Source organism: Gekko japonicus, unplaced genomic scaffold (assembly GCF_001447785.1).
Source record: "Gekko japonicus isolate JY-2015 unplaced genomic scaffold, Gekko_japonicus_V1.1 scaffold893, whole genome shotgun sequence".
In the NCBI taxonomy this organism is placed as follows: Eukaryota; Metazoa; Chordata; class Lepidosauria; order Squamata; family Gekkonidae; genus Gekko; species Gekko japonicus.
In genome coordinates this window covers 191954-208477 of record NW_015170302.1, presented here as the reverse complement: position 1 = coordinate 208477, position 16524 = coordinate 191954, and the positions used below count along the sequence as shown (strand labels likewise).

At 49.0% G+C, this 16524-nt stretch overlaps 1 protein-coding gene across 1 annotated transcript in view; it reads right to left on the bottom strand.

Moving 5' to 3' along the window:
* Window positions 1–16524, bottom strand: part of MMP23B (matrix metallopeptidase 23B) — a 28087-nt gene that overhangs the window by 10377 nt on the left and 1186 nt on the right. The window contains exons 2-5 of the mRNA XM_015417953.1: window positions 11699–11844; window positions 7177–7316; window positions 4996–5163; window positions 954–1118 (exon numbers count right to left, since the gene is read on the bottom strand). Coding sequence (XP_015273439.1) covers window positions 954–1118; window positions 4996–5163; window positions 7177–7316; window positions 11699–11844 — 619 coding nt within the window. The remainder of the gene's footprint in view (window positions 1–953; window positions 1119–4995; window positions 5164–7176; window positions 7317–11698; window positions 11845–16524) is intronic.

Genomic DNA, 16524 nt, shown 5'->3' with positions numbered 1-16524 from the left:
CACTTATTTTGATGTTGTGACACCACCAATTTTAAAATTGTAAATTGTGAAATAGAGATTATAATTGTGAAAGAGAGTTTATATATTTTTGGCAATTTTTGATGGTGTTTTTCCTAGCGGAATTTGTATATTTGGTATCTTTGTGATGCTACGCATTCCAGCTTTTTGGTTGTTCACAACAGAGCAGAGAAGAGGCCTTTGCTAGACATCGACTGGGAATAGGAGTGAATCACTGGAGTGGGCCAACTTGACCAATCCTTGGGTGAGAGAAGTACTGCCCCAAAGCAGAGGAGCTGATAACCACTGGGGAAGCTGTAATCTTTAACTGGAGACAAAGAGCGAGGCCTCTACTCGGAAATGCATAGGAGAACATCTCTGCTTCCTCCTGCTAAAGACAGGCATCAGTGGTTTTGCAATATCCATAGCCACTAAAAGGAGGAGGAGGAGACTGGATTTATACCCCACCCTTCACTATTCAAAGGAGTCTCAGAGCAGTCTACAATCTCCTTTCCCTTCCCCTCCCCAAAACAAACACCCTGTAAGGCAGGTGGGACTGAGAGAGCTCTTTCGAGGACTGCCCTTGAGAGAACAGCCCTGAGAGAACTTGTGACTGACCCAAGCTCACTCTAGCAGCTGCATGTGAAGGAGTGGGGAATCAAACCCAGTTCTCCCAGATTAGACTCCTCGCTTCTAACCACTACAACAAACTGACTGTTAATTTCCACTCTCCTCTCAAACCTATTTGCATGCCTAGCAACCAACAAAATGAAAGGAAGGAGTGAAGCCTGCCATAATTAGGAGGCCTGGAACCAAAGAGGCAAGAATTAAAAATGGACATACAGTGGGAGAGACTCAACCAGTGCAGCTATCTTGCCCACATTTGGGGAATATTTTGCTAGTGTTTAAAGAATGCCAGTTTTTCCTCTTGGCAACCTCCACACCCACATGCTCACCATAAAGCCTGAAGATCCCCCACATCTCATCCTGGGAGATGACGTTTTTCCCAGTCAGCGTCGCATTGAGGTGCATCAGAGCGTTCGGATCCAGGGAGTGCATCAGCCCGAGGGCGTGGCCGATTTCGTGAGCGGCAATGTGGACCAGGTCAGTAAGCCAAACCACTGGAGTAAAGGGAACACAATACGATCGGCATCTGAAAATTAAGACCAAACGTCACAAGTGCCTAATAGATTTCTAGTAGGACCAGTAGACACACAACAGAGCAGAAGAGAAGAAATTGGATTTATACCCCACCCTTCACTACCCGAAGGAGTCTCAGAGCGGCTTAAAATCTCCTTTCTCTTCCCCTTCCCACAACTGACCCCCTGTGAGGTAGGTGGGGCTGAGAGAGCTCTTTCGAGGACTGCTCATGAGAGAACAGCTCTGAGAGAACTTGTGACTGACCAAAGGTCACACCAGCAGCTGCATGTGGAAGAGTGGGGAATCAAACGTGGTTCTCCCAGATTAGAGTCCACACTCCTACCCACTACACCAAACTGGCAGGGAGCAAGCTTGAGTTCAACAGAATTCTTCATCATCATCACACACAAAACAAAGTTAAAACTATGCCAGATAAGCATTTATAAGCTATAATTTGCAACAGCTACATCTGTAACCCACCACAGATGTTCCACCAATTCAGCACAACTAGGGAGACTGTATTATGACCTATCACAGCTGTAACAAACTTGAACCAGAAAGCCCCATCACCCACATCCAGACATCGCAACTCACTGGGGGCTAATCCAACCCTAGAACGCTGTGTCGTGTGAATGCAGCCCCAAATCAAAGGCATTTAGAGATGCTTAAAAGAGGCAACAGGCTGTTTGCCTTCTCAGAACACAAACGAGATCACAATACGACAAGATGTCTGACATAAAAACACACAAAGAAGGCCATAACATCTTTTCTATAAACCCGTGAACAAAAATTTAAGCTTGTTGATTCAATAGTACGGAGGCAGGACAGATAGATCAGCTCCCGAGATCAATTATCACATTCTAATTCTGTCATTGGGGCACATGGTTCTCTTCTTCTCCACTGTATCTTCACAACAACCCTGCAAGGTAGGTAACTAAAAGAGAGAGATGGCCCCAGGGCTTCCCATGAGCTTCACGACTGATCTGAACCCAGGTATCCCCACTCTTACACTCTGACCATCACGCAACACTGTCTCTATCCACTACGAGATCGTTCTCTATCATTTATTGGATCCCCCATGCCAGATGGAAGACGAGTGAGGCAGGATGAGGCCCTGATTTTGCCAACAATGTCTGACTCTTTTTAAAAAGGCTTTAAAAGTGTTTGTTTTTCATCAAAAAGACACCCTGATCCTCCGTCTTGGCCTAGTGCGGAGATGTTGTGAAATCTGGTAGTTTTCCTTCGACAATTAAACCTCAAAGCATTACCCAAAAACTTTTCTCCTCTTCCTAAATAGGAAATGGTATCATCTGCAAATCTTGTGGATGGCTGTCATGGAAAGATGGCTGCCTCGGGCCAGAACACAGCTGGATTTAGAAAGACGGGGGCCGTAACTCCCCGTTTGCAGTGTCCACATATTTGTGTGTGGAAAGAATCCGGGGCTGAGCCCGAAGGGCCATTTTCCTCCAGTGATTTACTGTTCGATGGCCGATGTCTAGTCGAGTAACGTATCTGTGCAAGGAAACCGCAATCCACATCAGGTGCTTGACATTTATTTTATGGATGAGTCTCCTCTCCCAGGGAAAGTTTTAACAAAATTATTGGTGAACTTGAATGGAGGGGTTTGGGAAAATGCATGCTGGGTGGCAGATGTTACCAACTGGTGTAGCAGGGAAGAAGAAGAAGAAGAGAAGAGATTGGATTTATACCCCGCCCTTCACTTGGAGTCTCAGAGCGGTTTACAAACTCCTTTCCCTTCCCCTCCCCACAACAGACACCCTGTGAGGTAGGTGGGGCTGAGAGAACTCTGACACAAACTGCTCGTTTTCAAGGACAGCTGTGCCAGAGCTTGTGACTGACCTAAGGTCACATCAGCAGGTGCAAGTGGAGGAGTGGGGAATCAAACCCGGTTCTCCCAGATTAGAGTCTGCCCACTTAACCACTACACCAAACTGGCTCTCCAGAAACCAGATCCAGCAATTAAAGGCTCTTTTGTTCTTGTTCAGTCACACAGTCGAGTCCGACTCTTTGCAACCCCATGGACCACATCACGCCAGGCCCTCCTGTCTTCCGTTGTGCCCCGGAGTTTGCTCAATTTCATATCCGTTGCATCGATCACACTGTCTAACCATCTCATCCTTTGCCGTCCCCGTCTTCTTTGACCTTCAGTCTTTCCCAGCATCAGGGTCTTCTCCGGCGAGGGCTCCCTTCTCATTGGGTGGCCAAAGTATTTGAGGTCCGACTCTTTGCAACCCCATGGACCACATCACACCAGGCCCTCCTGTCTTCCGTCGTGCCCCGGAGTTTGCTCAATTTCATGTCCGTTGCATCGATCACACTGTCTAACCATCTCATCCTTTGCCGTCCCCGTCTTCTTTGACCTTCAGTCTTTCCCAGCATCAGGGTCTTCGCCAGTGAGGGCTCCCTTCTCATTGGGTGGCCAAAGTATTTGAGCTTCAGCGTCAGTATCTGGCCTTCCAGGGAACAGTCAGGGTTGATTTCTTTTAGGATTGACTGATTTGATCTCCTGGCAGCCCAAGGGACTCTCAGGAGTCTTCTCCAGCACCATATTTTGAAAGCATCTATTCTTTGGCGCCCGGCCTTCCTTACGGTCCAGCTCTCGCAGTCATACATTATGGTGTGCACTGTCACCTCTCTCTTTTGCTTTCTGGACTGGTTTTTTAAAAATTATTCCTTCGTTCTCCTCTGCTCAAGAACCATCTGCTACCCATTTAACGTTCACGGAGGACCAGACCTTCCCCAACCATTACTGAGGCGTCTGTCCTTGCCCGCAAAACGACCACGTATGCAGAAAAGCTGGTGATGGAGGGCCTGAAAAATGTAAACAGCCTTCCGGCAAAAAAAAAAAAAAATCGAGGGAAAGGTTTCGTGGCCAGAACACAAATGGTTGGATCGGAGCCAGGGGGGAGAAAGGGTTACGCAAGTGCGGTCGAAACCCCTCGGCAGCCGCCTCTGAACTGGGAACATTCTTGGGCTGATATTCACATTCTCAAAGTCTGTCTGCCATTGAGTCAAACAAGAAGGGAGAAGGGAATTATGTTTAGGATGGCGAAACCCGCTAAACACTGGCAAACAAGCCACCCCCGTGATACACGGCGGAGGGCACTGCCTGTATTCAGTAACCAGCCCTGTGCTGTGCTAAGAGCCAAGAAAGTGTTGGTTCTTGAGGCCCAGTCTCTTAACAAAAGGAAAAACAAGGAGACTCACCATCAGTGTGTGAAATACGAACACCCAAAGCTGATCTATGCTAGCCCAAGACGATCTAGCCCAATATGATCAAGCGCCAGTTTGGTGTCGTGGTTAAGAGTGCGGACTCTAATCTGGGAGAACCGGGTTTGATCCCCCCCCCCTCCTTCACTTGCACCTGGCTGGATGACCTTGGGCAAGCCGTAGTTCTGATAAGAGCTGTTCTTGAAAAAGAGCCGTTTCTTTCAGAGCTCTCTCAGCCCCACCTACCTCCCAGGGTGTCTGTTGTGGGGAGGGGAAGGGAAAGGACAGTGCAAGCCGCCCCAAAGGGGCTGACAATCACCTTTCCCTTCCCCTCCCCCACAACAAATACCGTGAGGCAGGTGGGGCTGAGAGAACTGTGACTGACCCAAGGTCACCCAGCTGGCTTCACGTGGAGGAGTGGGGAATCCGCCACTCTTAACCACGACACCGTGACCAAGCTGGCTCTCCAGACCATGCATGCTTCAGTCGTGTCTTCAACTACTACCCGTTTTGAAATGTGCTGCAGGATTTTGGGACACTACACACACAGCTGGGAACAGCCGGGAAGGTGTACCAAGCATTGTTCTGGAGTGGCAAGTCCTCCCCTTGGGAGAGTGGGAGGTCTACCTTTTTTCCAGCTAAATCTCGTCTGCCCCACAATCCAGTATTCATGGTCATCGAAATGGATCTCGCCAGTCTGTGGGAAAAAGGCGTGGGCCAGCTCTCCGGTCGTGCCGTCGAAACAGTGATGGATTTGGGACTCCAGGCAATCCGTGTGGTTTATGGAATAGAATCCTGGGGAGGAAGGGCGGAGAAAGAGCAGGTCAGGCAAAGAGGAAGTCTCCGTTATCCCTGGAAGGCTGGGCGCCTGAACTGATGTTTGCAAACACACCAAGATTCCCTTGAGGACGCAGAGCCAAACTGTACAGACCCTCTCTCAGGGTTGCCAACTCTAGCTTGGGGGATTCCTGGAGATCTGGGGGCACAGCCTTGGGAAGGGGACGTTTGGGAAGAGGGGGGGGGTGTTCAGTGGAGAGGTGATTCTGTACAGTCTACCCTCCAATGCTACCGTTTCCTCCAGGGGAACTGATCTCTTTAATCTGGAGCGATGCTCCCTCTAAGCTGTGGAGCCTTGTGAGCAAAAATTCTACTTTGTGAGCTACTGGCATTAAAGCTGTGAGCGAGCGATCTGGCCGCTGCATCAATCGGTTTGCTCTGGAGCCATCCTTCCTGAGCTGGGACAAAAGTGTGTGAGCTGGAGGCTAAAAAAACTGTGAGCTAGCTCACACTAACTCAGCTTAGAGGGAACACTGCGTCTGGAGATCAGTTGTGATTTTGGGAGGACTCCAGGGCCTACCTGGAGAATGGCAACACTAGTTGCATTGCTTATCACCAGTCTGGACTGAAAACGGGCTTCGAGGGAGACTGCGGCCTGCGCAGACATAACAGCATCATAAGAGCCATCTTGGACCTCGGTCTTGCCCAAAGGCTAGAATTGCCTTCAGTGAGGAGAGGGAGAAGGAGAAGAGGAGGAGGAGGAGGAGATTGGATTTATACCCCGCCCTTCACTTGGAGTCTCAGAGTAGTTTACAATCTCCTTCCCCTTCCCCTCCTCACAACAGACACCCCGTGAGGTCGGTGGGGCTGAGAGAGCTCTTTCGAGGACTGCCCTTGAGAGAACAGCTCTGAAAGCCAATGTGTGACTGACTCAAGGTCACACCAGCAGCTGTATGTGGAGGAGTGGGGACTCAAACCCGGTTCTCCCAGATCAGAGTCCACGCTCCTAACCACGACACCGAACTGGTGCGGAACCAGGGATTATGATATGCACCCTCCAGCATTTCACAGAGGAATAGTGGTACGGGTTTGCGGCATCTCTGTTTTCACGATAAATAACACTGCCTGAGGGCCCCACCATTACACACCTCCAAATACCCTGCCCTGCTTTGCCGGACTGTTTGAAGTGGCAGAAACAAGAAGGGAAAAAAACTGAACCTAACAATAAACTCCAGAACCAAACAAAGGTTAGTGAAAAGGAGGGCCAATATTAAAACCTTTCCATAAAAAAGGTACATGTATTTATTGATAATAACAAATTTTAAAACATATAGAGGGGCCCAATTACAACCAATGTATATAAAACATAACAATATCAAGGGCTTAAAATGTTGACCTTACGCGTTTCGGCCAAATAGGCCTTCCTCAGAGGTCATACATATGTGGCAAGATGGTTAATAATTATATTCACATAAACACAATCAGAAATATATACAAAGTATAGATTCAATAAGGACCATAAAGTAAATTGTTCAAAAATAAAATCACCAGGCACAGGATAAATATGCACATAAGACCTTTAAAGTGCAATCACTAGCCCAGTGATTATAAAATAAACTTATGGTCCAAAAATTTCCTTCTTTGATTGTGTTCCCACAGTATTCACAAGTAAAAAGCAGTGTGAATATAATTATGAACCATCTTGCCACATATGTATGACCTCTGAGGAAGGCCTGTTTGAAGTGGCACCAGGATGATTACTGGTAGGGTTGCCAACTCAAGGCTGGGGAATTCCTGGAGATTTGGTAGCTGCAAGGCCGGCGGCGGCGGCCGGGACCATTGGGGGCGGGGTGTGTGGCCTTATGACACACTTCCGGTGATGTCAGGGGGTGTGGCATATGCTAATGAGTTATGCTAATGAGTTCCCCTAGCTCTTTTTCTACGAAACGACCCATGCTGGAGATCAATTGAAATTCTGGAGCCCCCCCTCAGGCCCCACCGGCAGTCTGGCAACCCTAGGTTGAGGCCTACCGATTTTCAGGTCGCTGGCTTCGCTTGGCGACACCTCCCGAAAGCTGAAAGGGGTGACGTCACTCCACATGCGGAAAGCGGTCGCCAGGCCCTTCCTCGTCTGGCTCTCGTTGATGAGGTTCCTGGGGAAGGACAGAATCCTGCAGGGGGGGATTAAAAACAGAAGGAAAGACTGGGGGGTCCTGGAAGTCAAGAGAGACCAGGTGGTCACCATCAGGAACTGCTCCACAGCCGTGGAAGAAGAAGAGAAGAGACGATTGGATTTATTCCCCCGCCCATCACTACCCAAAGCATCAGGAACTGCTCCACAGCCGTGGAAGAAGAAGAGAAGAGACGATTGGATTTATACCCCCGCCCATCACTACCCAAAGGTGTCTCAGAGCGGCTGACAAACTCCTTTTCCCTTCCCCTCCCCACAACAGACACCCTGTGAGGTAGGCGGGGCTGAGAGAGCTCTTGACAGAAACTGCTCTTTTTCAAGGACAGCTCTTATCAGAATTAGGGCTTGCCCAAGGTCATCCAGCCAGGTGCAAGTGGAGGAGTGGGGAATCAAACCCGGCTCTCCCAGATTAGAGTCCGTGCACTTAACCACTACACCAAACTGGCAACAGCTCCTGAAATTTGTGTGAACCATCTGGAAGAAAGCAGAATTTTGAACGTGAACATGAAGCTGCCTCACACTGAAATCAGACCGCCGGACCATCCAGGTCAATATTGTCTACTCTGACTGGCAGCCGCTCTCCAGGGTCTCAGGTTGAGGTCTTCTGCCTAACTTACTGCCTGGTCCATTTTAACTGGAGGTGCCAGGGATTGAACCTGGGACCCTCTGCATGCAAACCAGAGGCTCTTCCACTGAGCCACGGCCCCTCCTGATTTGGCTAACAAGTGGCGCAGGCTCTGGGTTGGGAGATACCTGGAGATTTTGATAGGTGGGGCTGGTGGAAGGTGAGTTTTGGGGAGGGGAGTGTCCTCAGCAGGGTATAACTAGGGTTGCCAGCCTCCAGGTAGCACCTGGAGTTTTCCCGCTATTACAACTGATATCCAGGTGACCAGGGCTATTTTGGGGCAGGAACGCACAGGAACGGAGTTCCGGATGGCTTCAGAGTTGGCCACGCCCACTACAGCCAAAACCTCTGCGTGCCTGGCTACACAGGGAAGGCCTGTGCACACACACCCCAGCGCCTGGGCATGCCAAAGGTGCCTTCCCTTCCCTTTTGTCAGGGGTGCGGCCTAATATGCTAATGGGTTTCTGCTGTTGGGTGTGGCCTATTATGCTAATGAGTTCCTGCTGGGCTTTTTCTACAAAAAAAGCCCTGCAGATGACCAAGATCAGTTCCCCTGCAGAAAATGGCTGCTTCGGAGGGTAGACTCTAAAGCATTATATCCTGCTGTGTCTCTTCCCTCCCCAGACTCCACACCCAAAATCTTCAGGCATTTTGCAATCCAGAACTGACAACCCTAAAGATAACACTATACAGTCTATCTTCCAAAGCAACCATTTTCTCCAGGGGAACTGATCCCTGTTCTCTGGAGACCAGTTGTGATTCTGGGAGATATCCACCCACCACCTGGAGGTTGGCAACCCTGAACATGCCAGGGTTTGGGGTTTTTTGTTGCTTTGTTTTCCTGTCTGGAGCTTAACGTTGCTGTTTGTCACGTTTATTACCTGCCGGCTTTATCTCGGACCGGATCCGTGTTTTTGGATATTATTGTTTAGACTCGCTTTTGTTATCAAGCAAGGTTTTCATGTTCACCTTTATTGCTGTAGACTGCCGGGGCAGCAATTTCTCTGTCAAACTGTTTCGATACGTTTCAGTCAAATAAACACGCCGTCCCAAGCAACTTGGAAGGAGGACAGGGTAGAAATGTTATGTTAAATACACACACACACATATATAGCACATTTCTCTCCAGCACTTGGCTGAGGAGAACAAAAGGCCTCTCTTTTTGTTGGCCAGCGGGCCGCAGGTCCCTGGCCAAGGCTGAGGTAAAACGTTTCAAACCGCCCAGGCTGGCCGCTTGAGGTTAACCAGGCCAACGTGCTGGCACCTGCCAACTCTCAATTTGGCACTTCTGAGCCTTGGGAGGAGCTCGGCCGTCCTTTACGCAGTCATGGCTGGATAAACCCGCATCTCCGTCTGAGTCCCTAACAAGGTGACAGCGTTGATGTGGTCACCCCTGGCACAGAGTCCTTTGGTCAAAGGACACCGGCTATTCATCCATTACTGAGGCAGAGGGGTTGTTTGAGTTGTTAAAGGTGGGGGGCCCAAACGTAAAATTGTCAATGGAGACAGGCGGCAAGTGGACTGGGCCCTTATTCCCTATGATCCAACCGTCCCTCTGTGTGTGTGTAAAGTGTCATCAACAGGGATCATTTCGTAGAAAAAGAGGTGCAGGAGCTCATTAGCATAACTCGTTAGCATAACTTATTTGCATATGCCACGCCCCCTGACATCACCGGAAGTGTGTCAGAAGGCAACACCCACCGCTCAGGCTCCACTGGACTGTTTTGGATTGCTACGGTAGCTATGGGGGGGGGGAACGTGCAGATCTGCCCTCACAGAGGAGGGAGAGCTTGTACCTGAATAAAACTTGGTCTCAAAGGTGCCATTGGACTGTTTTGGACCGGGGGGCCGGGAGGGGCTCTGCAGCTTACCTGGCTGCTTCTTGCTCTGACTGAGGGCTGCTGGGAGCAGGGGGTGGGGCTTGTTGCATGTGCCCGCCCCCTGGGCCCTTTACTGCCAGAGCTCTGCTCCTGTGCGCTCCTGCAGGAAATGACTCCATCAAGTCGCAGCCAGTTGAGGGTGACCACATAGGGGTTTTCAAGGCAAGAAACTAACAAAGGTGGTTTGCCATTTCTGGCTCTGCATCGCAACTCCAGACTTCCTTGGTGGTCTCCCATCCAAATACTGACAATGGCCGACCCTGCTTAGCTTCCGAGATCTGACAACATCAGCCTAGCTATACAGGTCAGGGCATCCATATACACAAGACAGAATGCCTATTTTCTGGACTCCATCCTTGCCAAATCACAGTTCCCTACCCTTGCCATTTAGGAATGTCCTGATGTCCCCTAGAGATCCTTTTAAAATCTTAGTTTTATCCTGCCGCTTCACCCAGGGAGCTCATGACAGCATGCACAGTTCTTCTCATCCATTTGGTCCTCACAGCCACCTTGTAGGGTAGGCTAAGACAGAGTGGGTAGTCCAAGGTCACCCAGTAAATTTAATGGCAGAGAGAAGGAGACTCAAACCCAGCTCTCCCCAGTCTAATACTCTGCTCACTAAACCACAATAGCTCTTTATGCCTGGTTGTAAACTTTAGACTGCTGGAGAAACCCTAAGCAGAAGTTTGGTAGGTATTTTACATGTAACAAGGCCTTCTCAGTGCCGGCACCAAGATTTTGGAATTAATTTCCCCAACATGTATTTTTGGCCCCTTCTCTTGGGGTGTGTGCTTCTTTTCCAAAGAGGGGAAAGATTATCTCAAGTTAGTCGTGGATTCATAGTTGCTTTTATCTTGCAGGATTCTCTAAGGGCTGGTAGTCTCTCTTTTTAAATTTGCATTATCTTTTGTTTGCTCTGAGGGCTTTTTATAGTTTAATTTGTGTTTTAAAAGAAATTGGACATGGTTTTGAGAATTTTACTGAAAAGAGGGATTTTTTTAAAAAAATCAATCAATCAATCATAAGAACATAAGAGACGCCAATGTTGGATCAGGCCAAAGGCCCATCCAGTCCAACACTCTGTGTCACACAGTGGCCAGTACTGGCATCTAAAAAACATTCCCCTAAGGATTCCAGCCTCTAGGTGGGACCTGGGGATCCCCCGAAATTACATCTCATCTCCAGACTACAGGGCCCCTGGAGAAAATGGATGCTTTGGAGGGTGGAGTCTATGGCATTGTACCCCACTGAGGTCATAAGAACATAAGAACATAAGAGATGCCAATGTTGGATCAGGCCAAAGGCCCATCCAGTCCAACACTCTGTATCACACAGTGGCCAGAAATACCAGTGCCATCAGGAGGTCCACCAGTGGGGCCAGGACATTAGAAGCCCTCCCACTGTTGACCCCCCCAAGCACCAAGATGACAGAGCATCACTCGCCCCAGAGTCCCTATCTATACCTTGCGGCTAATAGCCACTGATGGACCTCTGCTCCATATGCTTATCTAATTCCCTTTTGAAGCCGTCCATGCTTGTAGCTGCCACCACTTCCTGTGGCAGTGAATTCCAAGTGTCAATCACTCTTTGGGTCCTTGGCCTCTCCAGGCTCCACCCCCAAATCTCCATGAATTTCCCAATATGGAATTGGCAACCCTAACCCCCATCCCCCACTGGTGGCCCAGGGGACCCGGTAACCCTACACTTCCCCCGCCTGATCTTGTAATGGCGTGTTTTTAATTGTTCAGCAGAACGTTCAACATAAATGCGGTCTCATGAAAAAAGGCACCAGTAGCAGCAGATTCAGCCTCAATGATTGCTGAACTCGGATCCACAGCATATGGGAGACGGCCTTACTTGTACGTCAAGTTGTAGTGGTCCCACTTCAGGTGCCCCGGCGTGAGGGTGTAGCGCTTCTGCCGCAGGTGAGGATGAGGCGGGAAGACGAGATCTCGGAAGGGTGGGGAAAGGGCCTTTGGAAAACCAGGCGGTGCAGCCGCTCCCTTAAAAGATAGAACGGCAGGTCAGACTTTTGGGATCAGAGTCTCAATACCCATTTGGATTTATTTCCATTACTGGTATTCCACATGTGTTTTTCTCATGAAGCCCAATACAGTGTGGAAAGTTTCCCTACCCGTCTGGAATAGCTCTTTTCCTGCACAAGCTGTCTTATGTGAGATTTTCTTTTCTTTTCCTGGCGTCACCCAGTTCCTTTGCACACACTGACTCCTTATATTAAACTAACGGCCCACCTATCCTGTTTCCAACAGGGGACAGCCAAGGGCCTTTGGGAGCTAGCAAGTAGGGCCACAAACAGTGTTCCCTCTAAGTTGAGTTAGTGTGAGCTAGCTCACAGGTTTTTAGCCTCTGGCTCACAGATTTTTGTCTTAGCTCAGGAAGGAGGGCTCCAGAGCTGACTAATTTATACGGAAGCCAAATCGCCTGCTCACAACTTTAATGCCAGTGACTCACAAAGTAGAATTTTTGCTCACAAGACTCCACAGCTTCGAGGGAGCATTGGCCACAAAGGTGTTGCCCCCCCCCCCATGCCCCTGTGGTCTAACTGCTACAATTTTATGTATTAAAATGTTTTTAACTTGCCTTTCTTGCCATAGGCAGCAACTCAGGTGAGATGTCCTTTTCTCCAGTGTCACACAGTTCCTTTGTAAGAATGGACTTGTTTGTTCGATCAAACTAAGTGTCCATCTAATCCAGCATCCTGTTGCCAACAGGAGACAGCCAGAGGTACACTGCCATTGGATGCAGAGGTTCCACTGAATCAATAAACATGGTCAGAACTACTGCTCCGTGAATCTGACCAGTGTTTTTCAAACATAATTTAAGCCAGCGCCCATTGAAACATCTGGCAGTGAATCCCATAAATTAAACAATGAACTGGGCTTTTTCAAATCTATTTCCTTTTTTAAAAAAAATCCTTAAATACTCTTGTTCATTCTTCTTCTACAGGAACCAACTGATATGCTAGCTTCTGCTACAGAGACCAGCTGAAGGAGCAGCTGTTTTGAAGGCTAAAGGGAAGATTCCTTCCATAAAGCTAATACTCATGTTCTGTCACTAGGTGACACCCTGGAGCGCAAAAGGGATTCAAGGGCACTCAGGAAGGGCACGGAGAACTCCGGAATTACAAGGGATCACCAGGTGGCAGAGATTAGTTTCCCTGGAGAAAATGGCTGCTTTAGAAGGTGGGCTCTATTGCACTGTACCCCACTGAGGTCCCTGTCCTCCCCAGGCTCCACCCCCAAATCTCCAGGAATTTCCAATTCTGGACCTGGCAACCTTTTACTATTAAAATTCTCTTATAACATCCCTATCATGTCATGAACAAATTCAGAGTCCAGCGGCACCTTTAAGACCAACAAAGGTTTATTCAAGGTATGAGTTTTCGTGTGCAAGGCACATTTTTTCAAATACACTGGAACGGAAGGTGAGAGTTCAAACTTATAGACAGAGGCTGAGCAGCAAATTAACATGTCACATGATGAAGATGTTTTAAGACATGCAATGACAAAACTAAGTAACAAGCTAAGGTTGTCAGGTCAACAGTTGTTTTGATTCAATGAAGGGGGGAAAGGACAGCAAAGCAATCAATATGTCAGAATAGGGGATAAACGTGTAATTGTGGGAAGTAAACTGAGACTCTCCGTTTGTCTCCTTTTAAGCATGGAGGTAACTTAACAGCATTTTTTCCTTTCTTTTTTTGAGGTGGGCGCGGTGGTATGTCATCAAAACATTCCAATATTCCTTGCATTACAATCATGGTTTCCCCTAAAGGTTACTGGGAATTGTAGTTTGCAAAACATTCCAATATTCCTTGCATCACAATCATGGCTTCCCCTAAAGGATACTGGGGATTGTAGTTTCATGCAAGGGACATTTCGTAGAAAAAGAGGTGCAGGAGCTCATTAGCATAACTCATTGGCATAACTTATTTGCATATGCCACACCCCCTGACATCACTGGAAGTGTGTCAGAAGGCAACACCCACCGCTCAGGCTGCACTGGACTGTTTTGGATTGCTAGCTATTGGGGGCGGGGGACGTGCAGATCTGTCCTCGCAGAGGAGGAAGAGCTTGTACCTGAATAAAACTTGGTCTTAAAGGTGCCACTGGACTGTTTTGGGTGGGGGGGGCTATGCACCTTATCTGGTTGCTGCTTGCTCTGACTGAGGGCTGCTGGGAGCAGGGGGTGGGGCTTGTTGCATGTGCCCGCCCCCTGGGCTCTTTACTGCCAGAGCTCCGCTCCTGTGCGCTCCTGCAGGAAATGACCCCTTACCTGGCTGCTTCTTGCTCTGACTGAGGGCTGCTGGGAGCAGGGGGTGGGGCTTGTTGCATGTGCCCGCCCCCTGGGCTCTTTACTGCCAGAGCTCCGCTCCTGTGCGCTCCTGCAGGAAATGACCCCTGCTTTTATGCGATTCTGTTGAGAGATGGGGGGGAGCATGGAAGTTCCCCTAGGGTGAGAAGCAGCTGCGAACCTTAGAAGGGAAAAGAAAACTTGGGAGGCTCTGTTCACAAATGTTCCAGAGGCTGCTTCAGAACTCCCTGCTTGTTTTAGGAGGGCATGCTCTTGGAACGCAAGCCAGGAGCTAAACTGGCCCAGGTGAATGCTTGGACAGAAGACCTGTTTGTCAGCTGCCCTCGGGAAGAGCCAGCTTGGCCCTGATCAGATGCGCCCCCCCCCCCCCCGTACCAGCCTGTGGACGCCGATCCCACCTCGCACCAAAAAAGATTTTCCAGGAAAGCGGTGCAAACCAGAGAGCTGGCTGATTCATTAAGGACATGGCTGAGGGCCGCCAGGCAAAAATGAGCTGTATTACTTGCTCTTCGCTCTCTGCCTCTTGAGTCCCAAAACGGCCCTCCTTGGCCTGCGCAGCTGCCAACTCCAGGCTGGGAACAGGGTTGCCAGGTCTAGGTTGGGAAATTCCTGGAGACTTTGGGGGTGGAGCCCGGGGAGAGTGGAGTTTGGGAAGGGAGAGAGCTCAGGAGGGATGGGATGCCTGCCATAGTCGAGTCCACCTTCCAAAGCAGCTGTTTTCTCCAGGGGAACTGATCTCTGTAGTCTGAAGACTACAGTTGTGATTCCAGGAGAACTCCAGGTTGCATCTGGGGGTTGGCAACCCGATGTATCAGAGTTGCGTAGACTCTGAGAGTGGAGGCACCTTTCTGAATTAAAACAGGAGGCTATACCCAAAGGGTTCTTTTCGGACCGAGCTACACCTGTCCTTGGAGATTGGGATAAAGCCACTCTGGTTTGGTCCAATCTAGATTAGGGCCATGGTACGTGGAAAGCCCCCCCCCCCAACTCTCCTCCCCACAGGTAATTTTCCTGATTAAAAATACAACCCCCATAGTTCTAGTTGGAAATATATAGACACAATATCTATAGAGTGCTTATTTAAAATGTTTATATCCAGACTTTGCCTCCCCAGAGGTTATTTCTGATTGGGGGAAATGGTGCGGAGGGATAGGTAAATTTCCCTTCTCCAGCACTGTGGCCTTCATCAGGATTAGGGAAAGGGAGAGGTTTCCCTTGCTTGAAAGCCAGTCGATTCTGACTCTAGGGGGCGGTGTTCATCTCGGTTTCCAAGCCAAAGAGCCAGCGCTGTCCGAAGACATTTCCGTGGTCATGTGGCCGGCATGATTAAACGCCAAGGCTCACAGAATGCTGTTACCTTCCCACCAAAGAGGTACCTATTTATCTACTTGCAATTTCTTGCTTTCAAACTGCTAGGTTGGCAGGAGCTGGAGCCAGAGACAGGAAATCACTCCATCACGCGGCACTTGGGTCTCAAACTGCAACTCCGGTCTGCAACTCAGTGTCTTAACCTCTGAGCCACTACGTCAGGATTAGACTCCTACAAATGGCTGTTCAAGCCCAAAATAACATGTCAAGAATTCCATACCTATTTGGCCTTTCAGAATAAGATTTCAGAATTATCTGACTTTAGAAGAGCCTTCTCCAGTGCTTCTGCATGAATCACTGTCTGGGCACATCTTCTGAATTCAAAGAGGCAAAAGATCTGTGATTCATACAGAGACACACTAGGCAACTTCCCATGAGGCTGAATCATTCTGCTGCCTCTCTGCATTTTGGGAAGGACTCAGCTTATCATACCAAATGCAGCTATGCAGTAAAGCCACCCAGCCCTAGCACAGGCTTGATTGGGAGGAACCGGTGCCAGAAACTCCTGCAGAGAAGCGCTAGGCAACTTCTGCGGAAAAATTGGTTTGGACTCAGAGCAGCTTTTAGTGACTTAATTAGTGTGCAGGAACATTGTAAACTAACAGCCGGCTTCTGGCAATGACTGGTCTACGCTGTTGCCAGCATCCTTTTGACCTTCTTTCAAGAACTCTGCCTGGTTAGCTAGCTTAGAGTGTTTTGCAAATGGCTCTTGATAGCTGGTGGCTACAAGCTTGTAGACTCCCCCTTCCCACTTGCTTGAGAGTATGGGCTAGAGAGAAACAGTTTGGTAGCTTGAATGTAGCCAGAGATGAAGTCTGAATTTTGCAGTTTGCTGCCCAGAAGGAATCCGTGGTGGGCTCCAAAGAGATATTTTTGGGGAGGTGACAGAGAAATCACACTGCTTTCTGATTCTCTGTTGGGTTTATCTGGGATATCTGCAGACAGAACTGATTCTTACGAAACTCTCCCGCTGGTCCCACAGA